This window comes from Bos indicus x Bos taurus, chromosome 25 (assembly GCF_003369695.1).
Source record: "Bos indicus x Bos taurus breed Angus x Brahman F1 hybrid chromosome 25, Bos_hybrid_MaternalHap_v2.0, whole genome shotgun sequence".
Lineage (NCBI taxonomy): Eukaryota > Metazoa > Chordata > Mammalia > Artiodactyla > Bovidae > Bos > Bos indicus x Bos taurus.
In genome coordinates, this window is record NC_040100.1 from 33100714 (window position 1) to 33118859 (window position 18146).

At 47.8% G+C, this 18146-nt stretch overlaps 1 protein-coding gene across 1 annotated transcript in view; it reads left to right on the top strand.

Annotated features, from left to right (window-relative positions):
• The first annotated feature begins 6541 nt into the window (after positions 1-6541).
• TEKT5 (tektin 5) overlaps positions 6542-18146 on the top strand; it is a 49519-nt gene continuing 37914 nt past the window's right edge. Inside the window, exons 1-4 of the mRNA XM_027528096.1 lie at positions 6542-7196; positions 12835-12918; positions 13967-14037; positions 17666-17809. Coding sequence (XP_027383897.1) covers positions 6621-7196; positions 12835-12918; positions 13967-14037; positions 17666-17809 — 875 coding nt within the window. The 5' untranslated portion in view covers positions 6542-6620. The remainder of the gene's footprint in view (positions 7197-12834; positions 12919-13966; positions 14038-17665; positions 17810-18146) is intronic.

Below are 18146 nucleotides of genomic sequence, written 5' to 3' on the forward strand. Positions count from 1 at the left end.
ATGGCCAATTAACCATGTGATAATTTCAGGTGAACAGCAGAGCAACTCAGCTACACATATACATGTATCCATTCTCCCCCAACTCCCCTCCCTTCCAGGCTGTCACATGACATTGAGCAGAGTTCGATGTGTGATACAATAGGTCCTTGTTAAAACTGCTGCATTTAAAAAATTGTTTATAATAGGGAATTCCCTGGCAGTCCAGTGGTTAGGATTCCATGCTTTCACTGCCAAGGGCAAGGCTTCAATCCCTGGTCGGGGAACTGAGATCTCATGTAGCATGGCCAAAAAAAAAATTTTTTTTTACAGTAAAATGGGGGAGAAATAGAAACCCAATATCACTGATATGTTCTCTGAGCTCCCTCTCAGCCCCACTATAGGCACATTTAGGGTTTTTAGCTGACTCTCCTCCCTGCCCTCTACCTTGAGAGAAACAGAGGACACTACCTGAGCCATTTCTGAAGACTCGCTGTGTGCCCTTGGGTAAATAAAGGCAACTCTCAGTTTGCCCCCTGTAAAATGAGGGCAGGAATAATGCCATGATCAAAAGGATTAATGCAATGATGTGGCAAAGCATAGTATAATAATAATAGTAACATCAGCTGTTGATCACCCACCATGCTGAGTACCTTGCTAGGTCTTTACTTGATTCTCATAACTTCCCTCCGCAAGGCATGGTTCCCGGCATTTTTCCAGGCTGGAAGAGGGGGCTAGGATTCCACTCGACAGAATGGCCTCCTCAGTCAGGACAGCACTGAGCGGATTCCCCTGTGTGAAAATTTCCTGGCCACACGGCCCCTCAACCGCTGTCACTGACTCAGCAACCGACGGTTTGTAAGCAGGTTGGAGTGGAGGCCAGGACAGTGATCTGTGGATCCGAAAACATGATTCATTGAGATCAGCCTCTCCCCTACTCTCCACCCCTGTGAGTGCAAGTTCGTGTGCCCCATGCACAGGGCGGCCAAACAGACCGAAACGTTGGAGTTTGGAGCAGAGAAAGGTTGATTGCAGGGCCAGGCAAAGATAGATGGCTTAGGCCCCAAAACACTGCCAGCTCAGCTTTTGGCAAAGAGTTTTTAAAAAGTCAGGTGATGGAGGAGTTCACAGGGTATGTGATCAGCTCGTGCACAAGTTTCTGATTGGCTGATGGTGAGGTGTCACAAGGGTTAACATTAGATTCCAGGAGGCCTGGGGCTGCACTCATCTGGTCATCATGTAGTTAACGTCTTCTTTTTGTTGGAGGGAGGGAGGAGTTTTAGAAACTTGCATCCGAGAGGAGCTAAGGCTGAGGAGATGGAGAAATCCTGGTCGGTTATACCCTTGCATAGATTCCTGTCTCTCTTTACAGCAGAGAAAAGATGCACTTGGGTCATATAGATACTATGTATATTACAGATGAAGTTCTGTATCAGGATTTTGAGCTGAATTCTTCTCTTCAGGGGGCCCCACCTTGCCTAGGAAAATCATGCCAGACGCCCCCCCATGGCTGAAAGGCAGCCAGGTCAGTTTCTCTGATGACAGTTTAACTTTGTGGGTTTTCGTGGGGTTTGTCCTGAACACCTCCCCAGAGCTTTCAAGCAAGCAACCTGGAACCCAGGTGAGCAGGACCCCAAATAGATCCCAGCCTGGGGCGAGCTGTCTAGCCTATCTGGGTTTCTTTAAGTCCCCGCCCCTTCTTCCCCAGCAGTCCTGTAAGTGGTGCCAGGCAGGAGGCTGTGGTGTTCGTGCCTGGTCCCTCACATGTACAGCACCAGGCTCCTGGCCAAGGGAAACAGGCAGGAACTGCCACCTCTGACAGTCTAAATTAGAAGCCATCGCCCCAGAGCCCCACGGGTGGGAAAATCTTCAGGACAATAAACAGGCATATAAATAATATATAGAACATATATACCCAGAGGCCCAAAGGCAGAAAGCCTTCAAGATAATACATATTCATGTTAAAAAAAATGCATGCTTTTCTATCCTGTGACTTCTTCTGGAAGTTATGCTCAGACATGCCCAGAAATGTATGTGCAAGGATGCTTATCGCTTTCAGGCAGAACTACTAAAGTGGGACGTTCCTGGTGGCCCCGTGGCTGGGACTCTGTGCTCCCAATGCAGGGAGCTTGGGTTTGATCCCTAGTCAGGGAACTAGATCCCATATGCTGCAACTAAAGACTCGGTGCAGCCAAATAAATAAATTTTTAAAAAAGGAAAAGAACTACTAAGGGAAAGAGGCCAAGCTTAAAGGACTGTATTCTACACGATTCTGTTTATATGGCATTCTGTGGGGCTACCTGGGTGGCTCAGAGGTCAACAAACGGCCTGCAAGGCAGGAGATCGGGGTTTGATTCCCGGGTCTGGAAGATCCCCTGGAGAAGGAAATGACAACCCATTCCAGTATTCTTGCCTGGGAAATATGGACAGAGGAGCCTGGCAGGCTATGGGATTGCAAAGGGTCAGACAAGACTGAGCGCACATTCACACACGCACTGTAGGGATAGAGGACACGTCAGTGGTTGCTGAGTTAGAAGCAGAAGGAAGAGCACGATCTGCCCGGGTGGTGGGGACAATTTCATCCCGGTGGTGACCGAGGGCCTGTGTACCTTCAAAAGCCTGCATGCACCAGGTGATCCACTGTGTGGAAATTGTACCTCCGAAAACCCGACATAAAGAAATGTGAATGGCACTGATATATTTTAAATGGATAACCAGCAAGGACCTGCTGTACAGCACAGGGAACTCTGATCAATGTTATGTGGCAGCCTGGATGTGACAGGAGTTTTGGGGAGAGTGGGTATATAGGGCTGAGTCCTTCACTGTCCACTTGAAGCTATCACAACATAGTTAACTGGCTATAATCCAATAAAAAGTAAAAAGGTTTTCTTAAAAAAAAAAAAAGAAATGCAAGAGGTAAGACATTTATTGCAGCAATGTTTAGAGGAAATACCTTTAAATGCCCCATTGTAGAGAATGATCAAACAAATCATACCACCTCTGTATAATGGAGGGATGCGCAGCTACTAAATGGTAGAAAGAGAGGTTTATGGACCAAAATGAGATGATCTCCAAGAGTTACAATTATGTGGAAAACAGTGGGTATGGTGTTTATCATCTATGTAAAAAAGATATAGATTGATATAAGCTTGTATGTTGGAGAAGGCAATGGCACCCCGCTCCAGCACTCTTGCCTGGAAAATCCTATGGATGGAGGAGCCTGGTGGGCTACAGTCCATGGGGTCGCTAAGAGTCGGACACGACTGATCGACTTCTCTTTGACTTTTCACTTTCATGCATTGGAGAAGGAAATGGCAACCCACTCCAGTGTTCTTGCCTGGAGAATCCCAGGGACGGGGGAGCCTGGTGGGCTGCCGTCTACGGGGTCGCACAGAGTCGGACACGACTGAAGCGACTTAGCAGCAGCAGCAGCAAGCTTGTATGTGCATAAGATATCTCTAGAAAAATGCAAAGATCTGATAACTGGATTTTATCTGAAAAAACTGAAAGTAGCTGAGTGGTGAGAAAATCTAAACTTTACACTCATAGATATTGCTTACATTAATTTTTATTTATTTATTTTTGTTGAAGTATAGTTGATTTGCAATGTCATGTTGGTTTCAGGCGTACAGCAAAGTCATTCTGTTTTGGGTATGTGTATATATATGAAAGTGTTAGTCTCTCAGTCTTGTCCGACTCTCTGAGATCCCATGGACTGTAGCTCGCCAGGCTTCTTGTCCATGAAATTCTCTAGCAAGAATACCAGAGTGGGTAGTCACTCCCTTCTCCAGGGGATCTTCCCAACTAGGGATTGAACCCCAATTTCCCGAATTGCAGGCAGATTTTTTACTGTCTGAGCCATCAGGGAAGCCCACATAGATTCTTTTTTGAGATTCTTTTCCATTTTTAGATTTTTTTCCATCATGGGTTATTATGAGATACTGAATATAGTTCCCTGTGCTATACTGTAGGGCCTTGTTGTTTATTTTCTATTTATAGTAGTGTATATCTGTTACTGCCAAATGCCTAATTTATCTTTCTCCCCACCTTCTTTCCTCTTTGATAACTATAAGTTTGTTTTCTATGAGTCTATTTCTATTTTGTAAATAATTTCATCTGTGTCATATTTTAGATTCTACATATAAGTGATATCATATGATATTTTCCATCCTAAAGGAAATCAGTCCTGAATATTCATTGAAAGGACTGATGCTGAAGCTGAAACTCCAATACTTTGGCCACCTGATGCAAAGAGCTGACTCATTAGAAAAGACCCTGATGCTGGGAATGATTGCGGGCAGGAGAAGGGGATGACAGAGGATGAGATGATTGGATAGCATCACTGACTCAATAGACATGGGTTTGGGTGAACTCCGGGAGTTGGTGATGGACAGGGAGGCCTGGTGTGCTTCGGTTCACGGGGTCGAAAAGAGTTGGACACGACTCAGCGACTGAACTGAACTGATCTGATATTTGTCTTTCTCTGACTCACTTCACTTGGTCTGATCATCTCTAGGTCCGTCCATGTTGCTGCAAATGGTATTATTTCATTCTTTTTAATGGCTGAGTAATATTCCATTGTATATATGTGTAATGTATATATATATATACATGTTTTTAGATATGTGATCACATTGATATTATTGCCATTAACATTTAGTGCTTTATAAATACCCTGAGGCTTTCTGGACTATTTCTTGGAATTCTTCAATACAAAAACACTTCCTGGGTGGGATGTCCCATCTCTAATGATCCTGCAAGCACTCTAGGTCCAGAGGGGGCCCAAAGCCCACCCTATAAGATGGGAATCTCAAGCTTTCTTACAGTCTCACTGTGGAAATGAAACAAATGAGTTTATGTAAAGCCCTATGTATACAGAGGTGCTTAATACATTTCTCTCTGCCTTAATCATCTAGTACCCACTGCATTTTTCAGTCCAGGTTTTAGGTGACTGGGGAGAAAATTCACGTTAACCATCACACTCCACTAACAAGGGCCATTTGAGGGTTGACTGTATTGTCTTTCTCATTTCAAAAGACGGAAGAATACAATCAGTAGAATAGGGTTAGGTGTGTGTGTGCTAAGTCGCTTCAGTCGTGTCCAACTCTCTGCAACCTCATGGACTGCAGCCGGCCAGGCTCCTCTGTCCATGGAATTTCCCAGGCAAGAATACTGGAGAGGGTTGCCATGCCCTCCTCCAGGGGATCTTCCCGACCCAAGGATTGAACCCACATCTCTTACATCTCCTGAATTGTCAGGGGGTCCTTTACCACTGGTACCACCTGGGAAGCCCTCAAAAGGGAGAGGGGACCCCACAAATCAAGCACCCCTCTTGTCGAATATCTTGAGACTTTATTGCCACTCCCACCAACCAAGGAGGGGAGGAAGTTTCTTGATGGAATGAAAGTATTGGTATAGAATGGAAGGTTGAATGCTTTTTCTGGAGTAACAAAACCCTCAACCTAGACTCCCATTCATCCATTTAGTCCTGTGTCAGGTGCTGGGAGTTAACGGCGAAGCCAAACAGACGTGGCAGAGCCCTGCCAATGAGCTCACATCCCTCACCTTCCTTCTTAAGTTCAGGTTTGTTGAAGTATAATTTACATACAGTAAAAACCACCCCTTTTTTTGTTGCTCAGTTGCTCCGTTGTGTCTGACTCTTTGTGACCCCATGGACTGCAGTGACCCCAGGCTGTCCTGCACTATCTCCCAGAGTCTGCTCAAACTCATGTCCATTGAATCGGTGATGCCATCCAACCGTCTCATCCTCTGTTGTCCCTTTCTCCTCCTGCCTTCAATCTTTCCCAGCATCAGGGTCTTTTTCCAGTGAGTCAGGTTTTCACATCAGGTGGCCAAAGTATTGGAGCTTCACCCTTTTTAGTGGATGGTTCTATGAGTTTTGACAGATAGTTGCATAACCCCATCACCATCAAGATACAGGACAGTGCTGCCATCATTCCCAAATTTTCTCCTTCCCCTCCGGTCAATCTCCCTCTCACCGCCAGCCCCATCGATCTGTCTTCTGTCCATATAGATCTACCTTTACCAGAATGTCATGTAGATGGAATCATACAGGATGTGAGTCTAGCTGCTTCCACTGAGCTTAATCCATCTGAGATTCATTCTTGCTCTTGTGTGTGCCAAGAACTCATTCTGATTTTTTACCCCTGAGTGGTATCCCATGATGTGCATGGACCACTCTGGTGCCATCCTGGGGACAGAGAGAGAAGGGAAACAACTAGCCTTGACCACCTTGACCCTGAGTTGATTGGATGTACTGGAGTGGACCACATTCTCCCATAGGCAGAGTTAAGTGTGGAAAGGCAGATTTGATTATTTACTGAAAATATACAAATGCCATTTCTTGCACCTCCAACTCTTGTCGACTGAAAAACTCATTCATGTTGTTGGTTGTTTTGTTTGGGTTTCCACTGGGCTGCTACGGTCCCAGCAGGGGGTAAGTGAGCCGGTGCAGGGTGGGGGCGGCCAGGGGGCCGCCCAGGAGGGCACCACTCCCAGGCTTTATGACAACAGCACCGAGTCATAGAGGCCCTGCCCATCCCTAAGAGAAGCCCCTTCCCCTTCCTGTGGTGCCCTGGCCTCCCCAGGGTAGACTTTTGCCCTAGCGGGGCTGATGGGGGAAGATGGAGTTTCTTGGAACGACTCAGACCGCCACTTACTGTGGTCCCAAGAAACCCTGTGGCGGGAGCGCGCTGCCCTCGGTGGCGTCCGGCCCGACCGTCCAGGAGTGCTACCAGCCCTACTACTTGCCAGGGTACCGCTACCTCAACGCTTGGAGACCCAGCCTCTTCTACAAGGTGGCCAATGCCCAGACCTGCCTGGACGAGGGGGCCACCTGCCGCAGCGCCCTGCGGCCGCCCACCATCCTGCCGGCCGGCCGCTCCGCCCTCTTCTGTCGCTACAGCCCCCAGGACTGGGACCAGTCCAACCGGCTGCAGTTATGTGGGGCTGAGGCGTCGCGGCTCTGGGCCGGCCGGATGACGGGTGACTCCATGAGGCTCATGCAGGACAAGGATCAGCTGACGCGCCAGATGCAGGAGGGGACCTGCCGGAACCTGGGCCAGAGGCTGTCGGACATCGGCTTCTGGAAGTCGGAGCTGAACTACGAGCTGGAGAGGCTTCTGAACGAGAACCACAGCTTGGATGCCATTAAGAGGCGGCTGGAGTGTGCGGCTGAGGAGCTGAGGTGTCCATTGCAAGTGAGCATGCGGCAGGGAGGGGGTCCTGGGGGTGACTGGGATGTCAGCCCTGCAGTACAGTCCCACACACCTCCCTTGAGTGAAGGTCAAGGTGACAGGCATCTTGAAGCTCAGTTTGAGCTGCATCATCATCTATCAGTTCAATTTAGTCGCTCAGTCATGTCCAACTCTTTGTGACCCCATGGACTGTGGTACCCCAGACCTCCCTGTCCATCACCAACTCCCGGTATTTACTCAAACTCATGTCCATCAAGTCGGTGATGCCATCCAACCATTTCATCCTCTGTCGTCCCCTTCTCCTTCTGCCTTCAATCTTTCCCAGCATGAGGGTCTTTTCCAGTGAGTCAGTTCTTCACATCAGGTGGCCAAAGTATGGGAGTTTCAGCTTCAACATCAGTCCTTTCAATGAACATTCAGGACTGATTTCCCTTAGGATGGACTAGCTGGATCTCCTCACTGTCCAAGGGTCTCTCAAGAATCTTCTCCAGCACCACAGTTCAAAAACATCAATTCTTTGGTGCTCAGCTTTCTTTATAGTCCAACTCTCACATCCATACATGACTACTGGAAAAACCATAGCTTATCGACTAGATGGAACTTTGTTGGCAAAGGAATGTTTCTGCTTTTTAATATGCTGTCTAGGTTGGTCATAGCTTTTCTTCCAAGGAGCAAGCGTCTTTTAATTTCATGGCTGCAATCACCATCTGCAGTGATTTTGGAGCCCCCCAAAATAAAGTTTGACACTGTTTCCACTGTTTTCCCCTCTATTTGCCATGAAGTGATGGGACCAGATGCTGTGATCTTAGTTTTCTGAATGTTGAGTTTTAAGCCAACTTTTTCACTCTCCTCTCTCATTTTCATCAAGAGGCTTTTTAGTTCTTCTTTGCTTTCTGTCCTAAGCGTGGTGTCATCTGCATATCTGAGGTTATTGATATTTCTCCTGGCAATCTTGATTCCAGCTTGTGCTTCATCCAGCTCAGCGTTTCTCATGATAAGTTAACTCATGATAAGTTTCTCATGATAAGTTAACTCTGCATATAAGTTAAATAAACAGGGTGACAATATACAGCTTTGATGTACTCCTTTCCCGATTTGGAACCAGTCTGTTGTTCCATGTCCAGTTCTAACTGTTGCTTCCTGACCTCCATACAGGTTTCTCAGGAGGCAGGTCAGGTGGTCTGGTATTCCCATCTCTTTAAGATTTTTCCACAGTTTGTTGTGATCCACACAGTCAAAGGCTTTAGCATAGTCAATATTGCAGAAATAGATGTTTTTCTGGAACTCTCTTGCTTTTTCGATGATCCAGTGGATGTTGGCAATTTGATCTCTGGTTCCTCTGCCTTTTCTAAAACCAGCTTGAACATCTGGAAGTTCGAAGCCTAGCTTGGAGAATTTTGAGCATTACTTTAACTAGCATGTGAAATGAGTGCAATTGTGTGGTAGTTTGAGCATTCTTTGGCATTGCCTTTCTTAGGGATCAGAATGAAAACTGACCTTTTCCAGTCCTGTGGCCACTGCTGAGTTTTCCAAATTTGCTGGCACATTAAGTGCAGCACTTTCACAGCATCATCTTTTGAAATAGGATTTGAAATAGCTCAACTGGAATTCTATCACCTCCACTAGCTTTGTTCATAGTGATGTTTCCTAAGGCCTACTTGACTTTGCATTCCAGAATGTCTGGCTCTAGGTGAGTGATCACACCATCATAATTATCTGGGTCATGAAGGTCTTTTTTGTACACTTCTGTGTATTCTTGCCACCTCTTCTTTATATCTTCTGCTTCTGTTAGGTCCATACCATTTCTGTCTTTTATTGTGCCCATCTTTGCATGACATGTTCCCTTGGTATATCTAATTTTTTTGAAGAGATCTCTAGTTTTTCCCATTCTATTGTTTTCCTCTATTTCTTTGCATTGATCGCTGAGGAAGGCTTATCTCTCCTTGCTGTTCTTTGGAACTCTGCATTCAAATGGTTATATCTTTCCTTTTCTCCTTTGCCTTTTGCTTCTCTTCTTTTCACAGCTATTTGTAAGTCCTTCTCAGACAACCATTTTGCCTTTCTTCATTTCTTTTTCTTGGGGATGGTCTTGATCCCTGCCTCCTGTACAACGTCACGAACCTCCGTTCATAGTTCTTCAGGTACTCTGTCTATTAGATCTAATCTCTTGAATCTATTTCTCACTTCCACTGTATAATCATAAGGGATAGTGGTTTTCCCTACTTTCTTCTATTTCAGTCTGAATTTGGCAATAAGGAGTTCATGATCTGAGCCACAGTCAGCTCCCGGTCTTGTTTTTGCTGACTGCATAGAGCTTCTCCATCTTTGGCTGCAAAGAATATAATCAATCTGATTTTAGTATTGACCATCTGGTGATGTCCATGTGTAGAGTCTTCTCTTGTGTTGTTAGAAGAGGGTGTTTGCTATGACCAGTACATTCTGTTGGCAAACTCTATGAGCCTTTGCCCTGCTTCATTCTGTACTCCAAGGCCAAATTTGCTTGCTATTCCAGGTATTTTTTGACTTCCTAGTTTTGCATTCCAGTCCCCTATAATGAAAAGGACATCGTTTTGGGGTGTTAGTTCTAGAAGGTCTTGTAGGTTTTCATAGGTCTTTTCAGCTTCTTCAGCATTACTGTTTGGGGCATAGACTTGGATTACTCTGATATTGAATGGTTTGCCTTGGAAATGAACAGAGATCATTCTGTCATTTTTGAGACCACATCTAAGTACTGCATTTCAGACTCTTTTGTTGACTATGATGGCTCCTCCATTTCTTCTAAGGGATTCTTGCCCACAGTAGTAGATATAATGGTCATCTGAGTTAAATTCACCCATTCTAGTCCATTTTAGTTTGCTGATTTTACTCCTCTGATTCCTATCCTCATCTATAGTCAGCTTTAAGTTAAATATATATGTATGTACATATATATATTTACATATGTGTGTGTGTGTGTGTGCGTGTGTGCTTAGTTGCTCAGTCATGTCCAACTCTTTGCAACCCCATGGACGGTAGCCTGCCAGGCTCCTCTGTCCATGGGATTCTTCAGGCAAGAATACTGGAGTGGGTTACCATGCCCTCCTCCAAGGGATCTTCCCAACCCAGAGATTGAACCCAGGTCTCCCACATTGCAGGCAGATTCTTTACTGTCTGAGCCACGAGGGAAGCCTATGAGCACTGGAGTGGGAAGCCAATCCCTTCTCCAGGGGATCTTCCTGACCCAGGAATTGAACTGGGGTCTCCTGTTTTGCAGGTGGATTCTTAACTACTAAGCTATGAGAGAAGCCCATTTATACATATGCATATATACATAATATATATTGTTGTGCATATATATTATGTATGCATACATATATTATGTATATATACATGCATATTATATACATATAAGTTATATATATAACTTAGTCAGTTGACAATAATCCCAGTGCAATCAGGGTTCCTCAAACTGAATGGAATTTCCTTTCTCCTGAGGTTACAGCAGAATCACAGGTGCTTCATAAAGACATCACAAGCACACATGTATGTATATGTACGTGATGGTTTTTAGAAGACGTGTTTCAATTAACTGCTTTATTTTTCTCCGTAGCCCTTGAGACCCTGCTAATATACTAGATAATTTACATTTTTTTCTTATTTACTGTTTTGCTCCATGCACTAGAATATAGGCTCCTCGAGGGCAGGGATTTCCGTCCACTTTTCCAGCAAAGACTGCTGTTCAGCTGCGAGGGACCAGTATGTCTATGAAAAGTGAAATGAAAGTGTCATGTCCCACTCTTTGCAACCTCATGGACTGCAGCACGTCAGGCTTCCCTGTCCTTCACCATCTCCTGGAGTTTAGCCCATTTGCTAGAACTCTTATAGGCTTCCTGGCTGCAGAGGAGTCTGAGTAACTGAGAATTTGTCCCTGGGTCCTGGCCCAGACATTTTGGGCAGAGGGACTGGCATTATCCGCCTTGGGCTGTGGAAGATTATTGTGGCCACACGAGACAGTGTCCTGCTGCTTCCTGGAGCACGTGGGGACGCAGACATCCTGCCTGCCGACCTCCTGCATCTGCATCTGCTCTTTGTCAGGCATGGGGACACCTGAGGGGTTCTGCCTCCAGATCCCTTGGAGACATGGAACAGGTTCTGACCACTATGGGGTGGTGGGGGTCCCAGCTGTTTCCCTACACCCCCAGGTTGCCCACCTGGAAGGACAGTGGGCAAGGACTGCCACTCAGAGATCCAGGGTAGCATCCGAAATCCAGAGCTCCCCCCACTGCCTCCAACCCTCCTCACTCATCGAGCCTGTCTGGAAAGCCCAGCTCTGCCTCATTATGTACGGCCCCCTGTGACAGCCAGATGGAGGCACAGGGACCAGAGACATATTACTTCTATGCACTTGTTTCCAAGTCCAAGCTGACCACCTTGTTCCAGGTGCTTCTCAGTGAACCGTGATGACAGCCTCCTTCCTGGCCTCCTGACTTCTGCTCCCTTCAACCCATTCCAGACAGTAGCCAGAGGGATGGTTTTAAACATTAAACTAGATCTCTGCTCCTGCCCACTAAAACCCCACAATGGTTTCCTCATGCATTGGAGGGGTTAACATCCGAGTTTCTTGTCACAGCCCCAGTGCTTCCTGTCTGCTGCGCCTCCTACCCCAGGGTCTTTGCACCAGCTGTTCCTGCTTCCTGGCACAGTATCCCCATTCATTTCTGCTGCTTCTCATAATTCAGTCATGATCTGCCACCTCCTTAGGGAAGTCCTCCCTAACCACCCGGTCATTCCTTCACCACCCACTCACAGTCCCTTATTTTCATCCCAGCCCACATCACAGTCAGAAACAACTGAGATTCCTTTCTGTGTTCACGTGTGTTTGTGTTCTTGCTTTTCTATTCGAACTCCACATGAGCAAGGGCTGTCTGTTTAGTTCACGCAGTGCCCCCAGTACCTTGATGGATGGTGACACAGAGAAGAGGGGGCAGTCAATTCTGAAATCAAGGGCTCCTCCCCCTCCTTCCTGAGTTCCCAGATGTTTTTGCATCCCGATGCCAGATGTCCTGCTATGCTCCCTGACCCCTTCTCCTCCCATGCTCTTTGTGACACCACAAGCCCATGGCCTGTGACCATTCTTTCTCAGTCTGCTGCTGCAGGAGCTGCTCTGAGCATCTGCTCCTATGACTTCTGTTCCATTCTGCTCATGTCACATCTTTCATGGCTCGTAAGGGCCATGTGGCAGGGTTGCCTGGGTCTCACTTGGCCTCAGCCACTTTCCAAAGCTCTCCCCCCATTTAGAGATCTCCAAAGAGGGGTTTTCACATATACTTATTCATCAGTGATACTTTCAGACAATATTTTAAGTGCTTTATACTTGTCGAGCTGACTTAACCAGCACGACCTACTTGAGGTGTGCACTAATTTTACACCTGTGTACCATCTCAGCATCCCACAGCCCCCATCTCCCTCAGCATCTCGAAGCCCCCCCTGATGGAGAAGGGGAGGCAGAAGCCCAGCCAAACACACAGTAATGGGGCCCCATGAAACATCCAGGTTTCCCAGGAATGAAACACATCATGGCAAAGGTATAAGCGAGTCACTTCCACTCAGGGTCTACAAACAGCTGCAGGGAGAACACACGATTTCTCATCATTCCCTGCAGGTGGCCCTGGAGTGTCTGTACCAGAGAGAGAAAAGGATCGGGATTGATTTGGTCCATGACAACGTGGAGAAAAATCTTATCCGGGTAAAGTGCCCCCTGGGTCTGGCCAACTCCCTAAGGGAAGTGGAAGATCAGCTGGTCAGAGAGGTTTCTGAGCTGCCAGTCAAGAGTAGAAGCCACATGAGTCCCCGCCCCCACCCCCACCCAGCCCCCCACACGCCATGCAAAGTTAGGACTCAGAAAGTGGGGCAGGGGTTAGGTTGCAATTTAGAAATAGTGAGAGATGAGGTCATTTGACCCTCAGTCTTTTCATCTCCAAAATGGGCATTATAATAGTGTGTGCTGTGGTGTCACTTCAGTCGTGTCTGACTCTTTGGGACCCGGTAGCCCACCAGGCTCCTCTGTCCATGGGATTCTCCAGGCAAGAATATTGGAGAGGGTTGCCATGCCCTCCTCCAGGGGATCTTCCTGACCCTGGGGTCAAACCTGAGTCTCTTGCATCTCCTGCACTGGCAGGTGGGTTCTTTGCCACTAGCTGCACCTATCATGATAGTAAAGTAAAGTACAAAGTAAAGTAAAGTTGCTCAGTCGTGTCCGACTCTTCGCGACCCCATGGACTATAGCCTACCAGGCTCCTCTGTCCATGGGATTTTTCCAGGCAAGAGTACTGGAGTGGGTTGCCATTTCCTTCTCCAGGGGATCTTCCTGACCCAGGGATCGAACCTGGGTCTCCAGCATTGCAGACAGACGCTTTACCGTCTGAGCCAATAGCCAGTGTTTATTGAACACCTATTGCATGTCACACACTGTCACATATCGTTTCATACGCATTATTTAATTCAATGATAAGATGTTCTATGCATGGACCCGTGGCACATAGTAGGTGCTGCATCTTCTTTTATTCTGGAGGTATATAAAGGAAAGGACAGGAGGGACATAGAACGTACAGCTTCCACAATCGACTGTCAGTTGCCTGGTCAGGGGATCATGCGGGTTGAGGCTGGAAATGGACTCCACCCTGACATTTCACCTCATGGGATGGAGAGTGGGCAGTGAGAGGTGGTGGGTAGGGCGCTGGCCTGGGAGACAGGGTGCTGAGTTTCTGAGCTCTTTCTGACATCTTTCATTGCAGGAAGTAGATATGATAAAATGTTGCCAAGAACAGATGAGAAAACTAGCTCAAAGGATTGATATCCAGATGCGGTAAGAGCTGTTTTCTCCTCCTCCTCTTGGAGTTTGTTTGGGGTATCCCAGGTTTCTAGGGGGCAAGACGGAAGGGTCCCCCATCTCCACGTGGTTCTTTTGATCAGTGGTGTGTTGGTAAGAGTTTAACAATCAGCTCTCCTCAGGAAAAGAGAGAAATCCTGATTTGTCACGTTTGTCAATTTCAGGGATGTAAATACTACCCCCATGGCTGATCTCAGTCTACCGATAGGATGCTACTGATTGATTTTCATGAGTCAGCACATCACTGGTGGTTCTTGTTGGCAGTGTGAGTCCTTTGGCAAAAGAAATTAGGCTCCCTGAGGGTCCTCTTAGCCTGTGGCTTCCCCGTGTGACTCGTGAACTTTGGGATACATCCAAGAGTGAGTGGCATTGGCCATCAAGGTGAGGGGGCCTGGGAATCTCCAGAAGGGAGCTGATGGACGTCTTGAGCCATCATTCCTTTGAGTCTTCAAAGGAATCAGCTTTTTTTTGTTGGAAGATTATGCACCTGGTGTCATGACAAGCCAGGAACCACCCCACCCCGAACCCCCCCAGCCCCCCTATAATTGAAGGGGAGGCTTGAGTTTTACAGGACTTGTGAGATTCATAGCTGAGCCCTTGGCACTCAGATCGCCTGGAGGTAGCAGCCTGGTTCTTGAGCTGGGCATTTGCAGGGCAGGCTGTTCTACTGGTTTCTCCATTCTTCATTTAGATGGGCTGGCAACCTTACCAGGACTGCCCCTTCCTGCTGTGTAGGGCAAGTGGGCAGCCTGTATGGGATGCTAAAGGGTCTGGGAGCTTATACTCAGGCTCTGGGAGCTTGGTACCCTGGTCCGCTGTATCCCCAGAAACAGCAGTCACCCCCACCTGATAAACACAGCAGCTCCCTGACCCCACTGAGGCTGTAAAAAGGGTGGCAGGGTTGGAGAGAATTGTCCAGGATAAAATGTCATCCAGGGCAACGTCGAAAAGCTACCTGCAGATCTAAGGGTGTAGTCAGGGACAGAGGAGTTGGGAAGACTCAGGGAGACCTCAGAGGTGGAGAAACGTCAAAATGAGATGCAAATACAGTGGTGACTGAGGTGGCAGTTGAATGGATGAAAGGAGAGTTGAATACCATATTTGTGCTTCTGTCCTGATTTCTGGCAGTTCATCTACTGCTTGGACTAAATTTGCTTAATATTCATCTATAAATTAACTAACTTTTAAAAAAGGCTTCAGCAGTTGTATTTAGAACAGGAAAGTTTTAACAAAGAGAATTCTCTGGGCAGCAAATGTCTTTATTGGATTTTTCTTACCTTTATGTTTGTTGATGTTGTTGAGTCGGTACGTTGTATCCAACTCTTATGAGATCCCACTGGACTGTAGCCCACCAGGCTCCTCTGTCCATGGAATTTCCCAGGTAAGAATTCTGGAGTGGGTTGCCATTTCCTTCTCCAGGGGATCTTCCTGACCCAGGGATTGAACCCGAGTCTCATACATCTCTTGCATTGGCAAGCAGATACTTTACCACAGAGTCACCTGGGAAGCCCTGCCCTTATGTTTATGATTGCCTTTTTTTTTTTTCCCCAGCAAAGGAGCATGCTTTTGCATTTGTGGTTGTCTTGGGGCTGTGACAAAATTCTGTGTCGGAGTGACAGGAAGCCTGTAGTTTGGGAAATGGGACAGTTTGAGCTGAAAAAGTGAACAAAATCCAAGACTTGAAATTGGAGAACTGGACCCTGGAAGAGAAATCTTGAAACTGGAGTGAGCAGAGGGCTGCTTGTGCAGGAAAACTAGAATGACCAGTGTGGTCTCCTTGACTGGGAGACACAGGATGAGAGACAGAGCGAGAGATGGTGTCAGAGGGAGAGAGAGACAGAAAGAGAAAGACATGAAGCTGTAAACAGAGAGAGATGAGGAGCAGAGAGACAGAGGGCCAGAGAGGGACATAGACATGCTGGACAAACAGAAAAATCAAGACTGAGAGAGCTGGAAAAGACAGACATGGAGAAAGAGCAAAAGAGAACAGGAGAGGCTGGGAGGGAAGCCGTCGAGGCAGCGCAAGTCTGGGGGAGATGAGAGCAGGTGGACAGGACTCTGCTCTTTGCCAGGATCATAGGTCTGCTCACCCTGGAGAGAGTGACCTTGGGCAGCGGCCCGTGTGTCAGAGGATGCCTGTCATCTCGGAGGGTGGTGGCTCGAGCGGCCAGGGCAGCCCGGCTAACCAAGAACTGGCCGCAGCCTCATCAGAGGTTCAGAACTCAGTATGCCCTGACCCCGTGGGAAGGCTCTATCGCTGACCCACCTGGGGCCACCCTGGCCCTGAGCAGGTGCTGGGCTGTGGACTCAAGGTTTTCTAAACGAGGCCTGAGGCCTGCATCTGGGCAGGGTTGAGTCCTCACCTTGCCAGATGCCCCAGCAAAGCAGAAAAGGCTTTCCTGACTGGGCAGGAGCCAAGTTCAGGCTTTTCCCGGTGGGCCGATGGTAGGACAAGCTTTGGCACTGGCCAGAATCTCCTACTGGGGGTGACGGGCTGCGCCCTCCTTCCCTGGGCCTCATTAGCTGGGGCCAGGAGCTGGACCGACTAACCCATGAGTCTGAGGCCCCAGGTCCTCCTCTGATGCTCTGGTATGCGTCTCTCCTACATTCTGGTCTTTTTTTTGTTTTTGTTTTTTTAATCTTTTGGCCTTGCCACGTGGCATGAAAGTGAAAGGGGCTTCTCTCGTGATGCAGATGGTAAAGAATCTGCCCATAATGTAGGAGACCTGGGTTCGATCCCTGGGTCGGGAAGATCCCCTGGAGAAGGGAATGGCTACCAATTCCAGTATTTTTGCCTGGCGAATTCCATGGACAGAGGAGCCTGGTGGGCTATAGTCCATGGGGTCACAAAGGTGCATGTGGGATCTTATTTCCCAGACTGGGGATCGGAACCCATGCCTTCTGCAGTGCAAGTATGGGTTTTAACCACTGGACCACCAAAGAAGTATCCCATTCTGGTCTGTCTTCACATTCTGGTTCATAGGGTAGGATGGGGCCCCATTTCTCCATGGCTTTGCCAATTCCAATGGCCCCAAGGGCCCCAGTAGGGCTCTTCCTGCCCCAACATGACTCTCTGTGCATCCTGATGGGGGGGGACCCAGCATGAGGATTTAATTTCTTTGCTCCTGACCTGTTTTTGAAGCCTTAGGTCAGCAAACTACAGTCGGAGGGCCAGAACTGGCCCACCATCTGTTTTTGTCAATAAAGTTTTATTGGAACCCAGCCATGACCATTCATTTACAGATTAGCTATGACTGTTTTCCTACATAGTTGAGCAGTTAGTTGCAACAGAGACCACATGACCCGCAAAACCTAAAATATATAGTATTTGACCCTTTACAATAAATGTTTACTCTCTCCTGTTCTAAGTGACAACAGGTCTGTTTGGACTGGGGGGATGGGAGGGAGAGTGGGAGGAGGCCCTGGGTGTGTGGTGAGGTCTTAAGGTGGGAAGAGGGCTGGAAGTTACTGGGGGTGGACAGAACATCCTCCTGGGGTCCAGAGACTCGGTTTCCAGCAGTGGCTCTGCACTGACCTCCCCTGTGACCCTGGGTGAGGGACTCTGGGTGGAAGCACAATCTAGGGACACGTCCTTGCCTCCTAGTGATAACCGAGATGCTCAGCATGCCCTGGAGAGGGACCTCGAGGACAAAAACTCGGCCGAGTTCATTGATGAGAAGTGCCTTAACCTACGGAACACGTCAGACTGCATCAGCTTCTTCCACGGGGTGGAGAAAATTGATGGCACGTAAGTACCGGGCTCTCAGTCCCCACCTGGCTGTGCCCGAGGGGAGCCACGAGGGGGCTTTGGGTCCACTCCTGCCTAGGAATGGAAAAGGGGCATCAGGCCCCAGTCAAGTGTGGAGCCGTGGGCTGAATGGGTCGTGGGTTGAATTCAGTTGCATACCACAGAATCCGATTCTGGCTAAGCTATGATGGAATTTACTGGAAGGCTGTCAGGGAGCCTGAGGCTCCAGGGGAAGGCTGTAGGGGGAAGTTCTGGAAGCCTGAATGAGCTAATCGGCTTTGGTGTTGGAGCACCACTGTCTTGCCCACTTCACCAAGACCCAAGTTCCAGGAAGGGA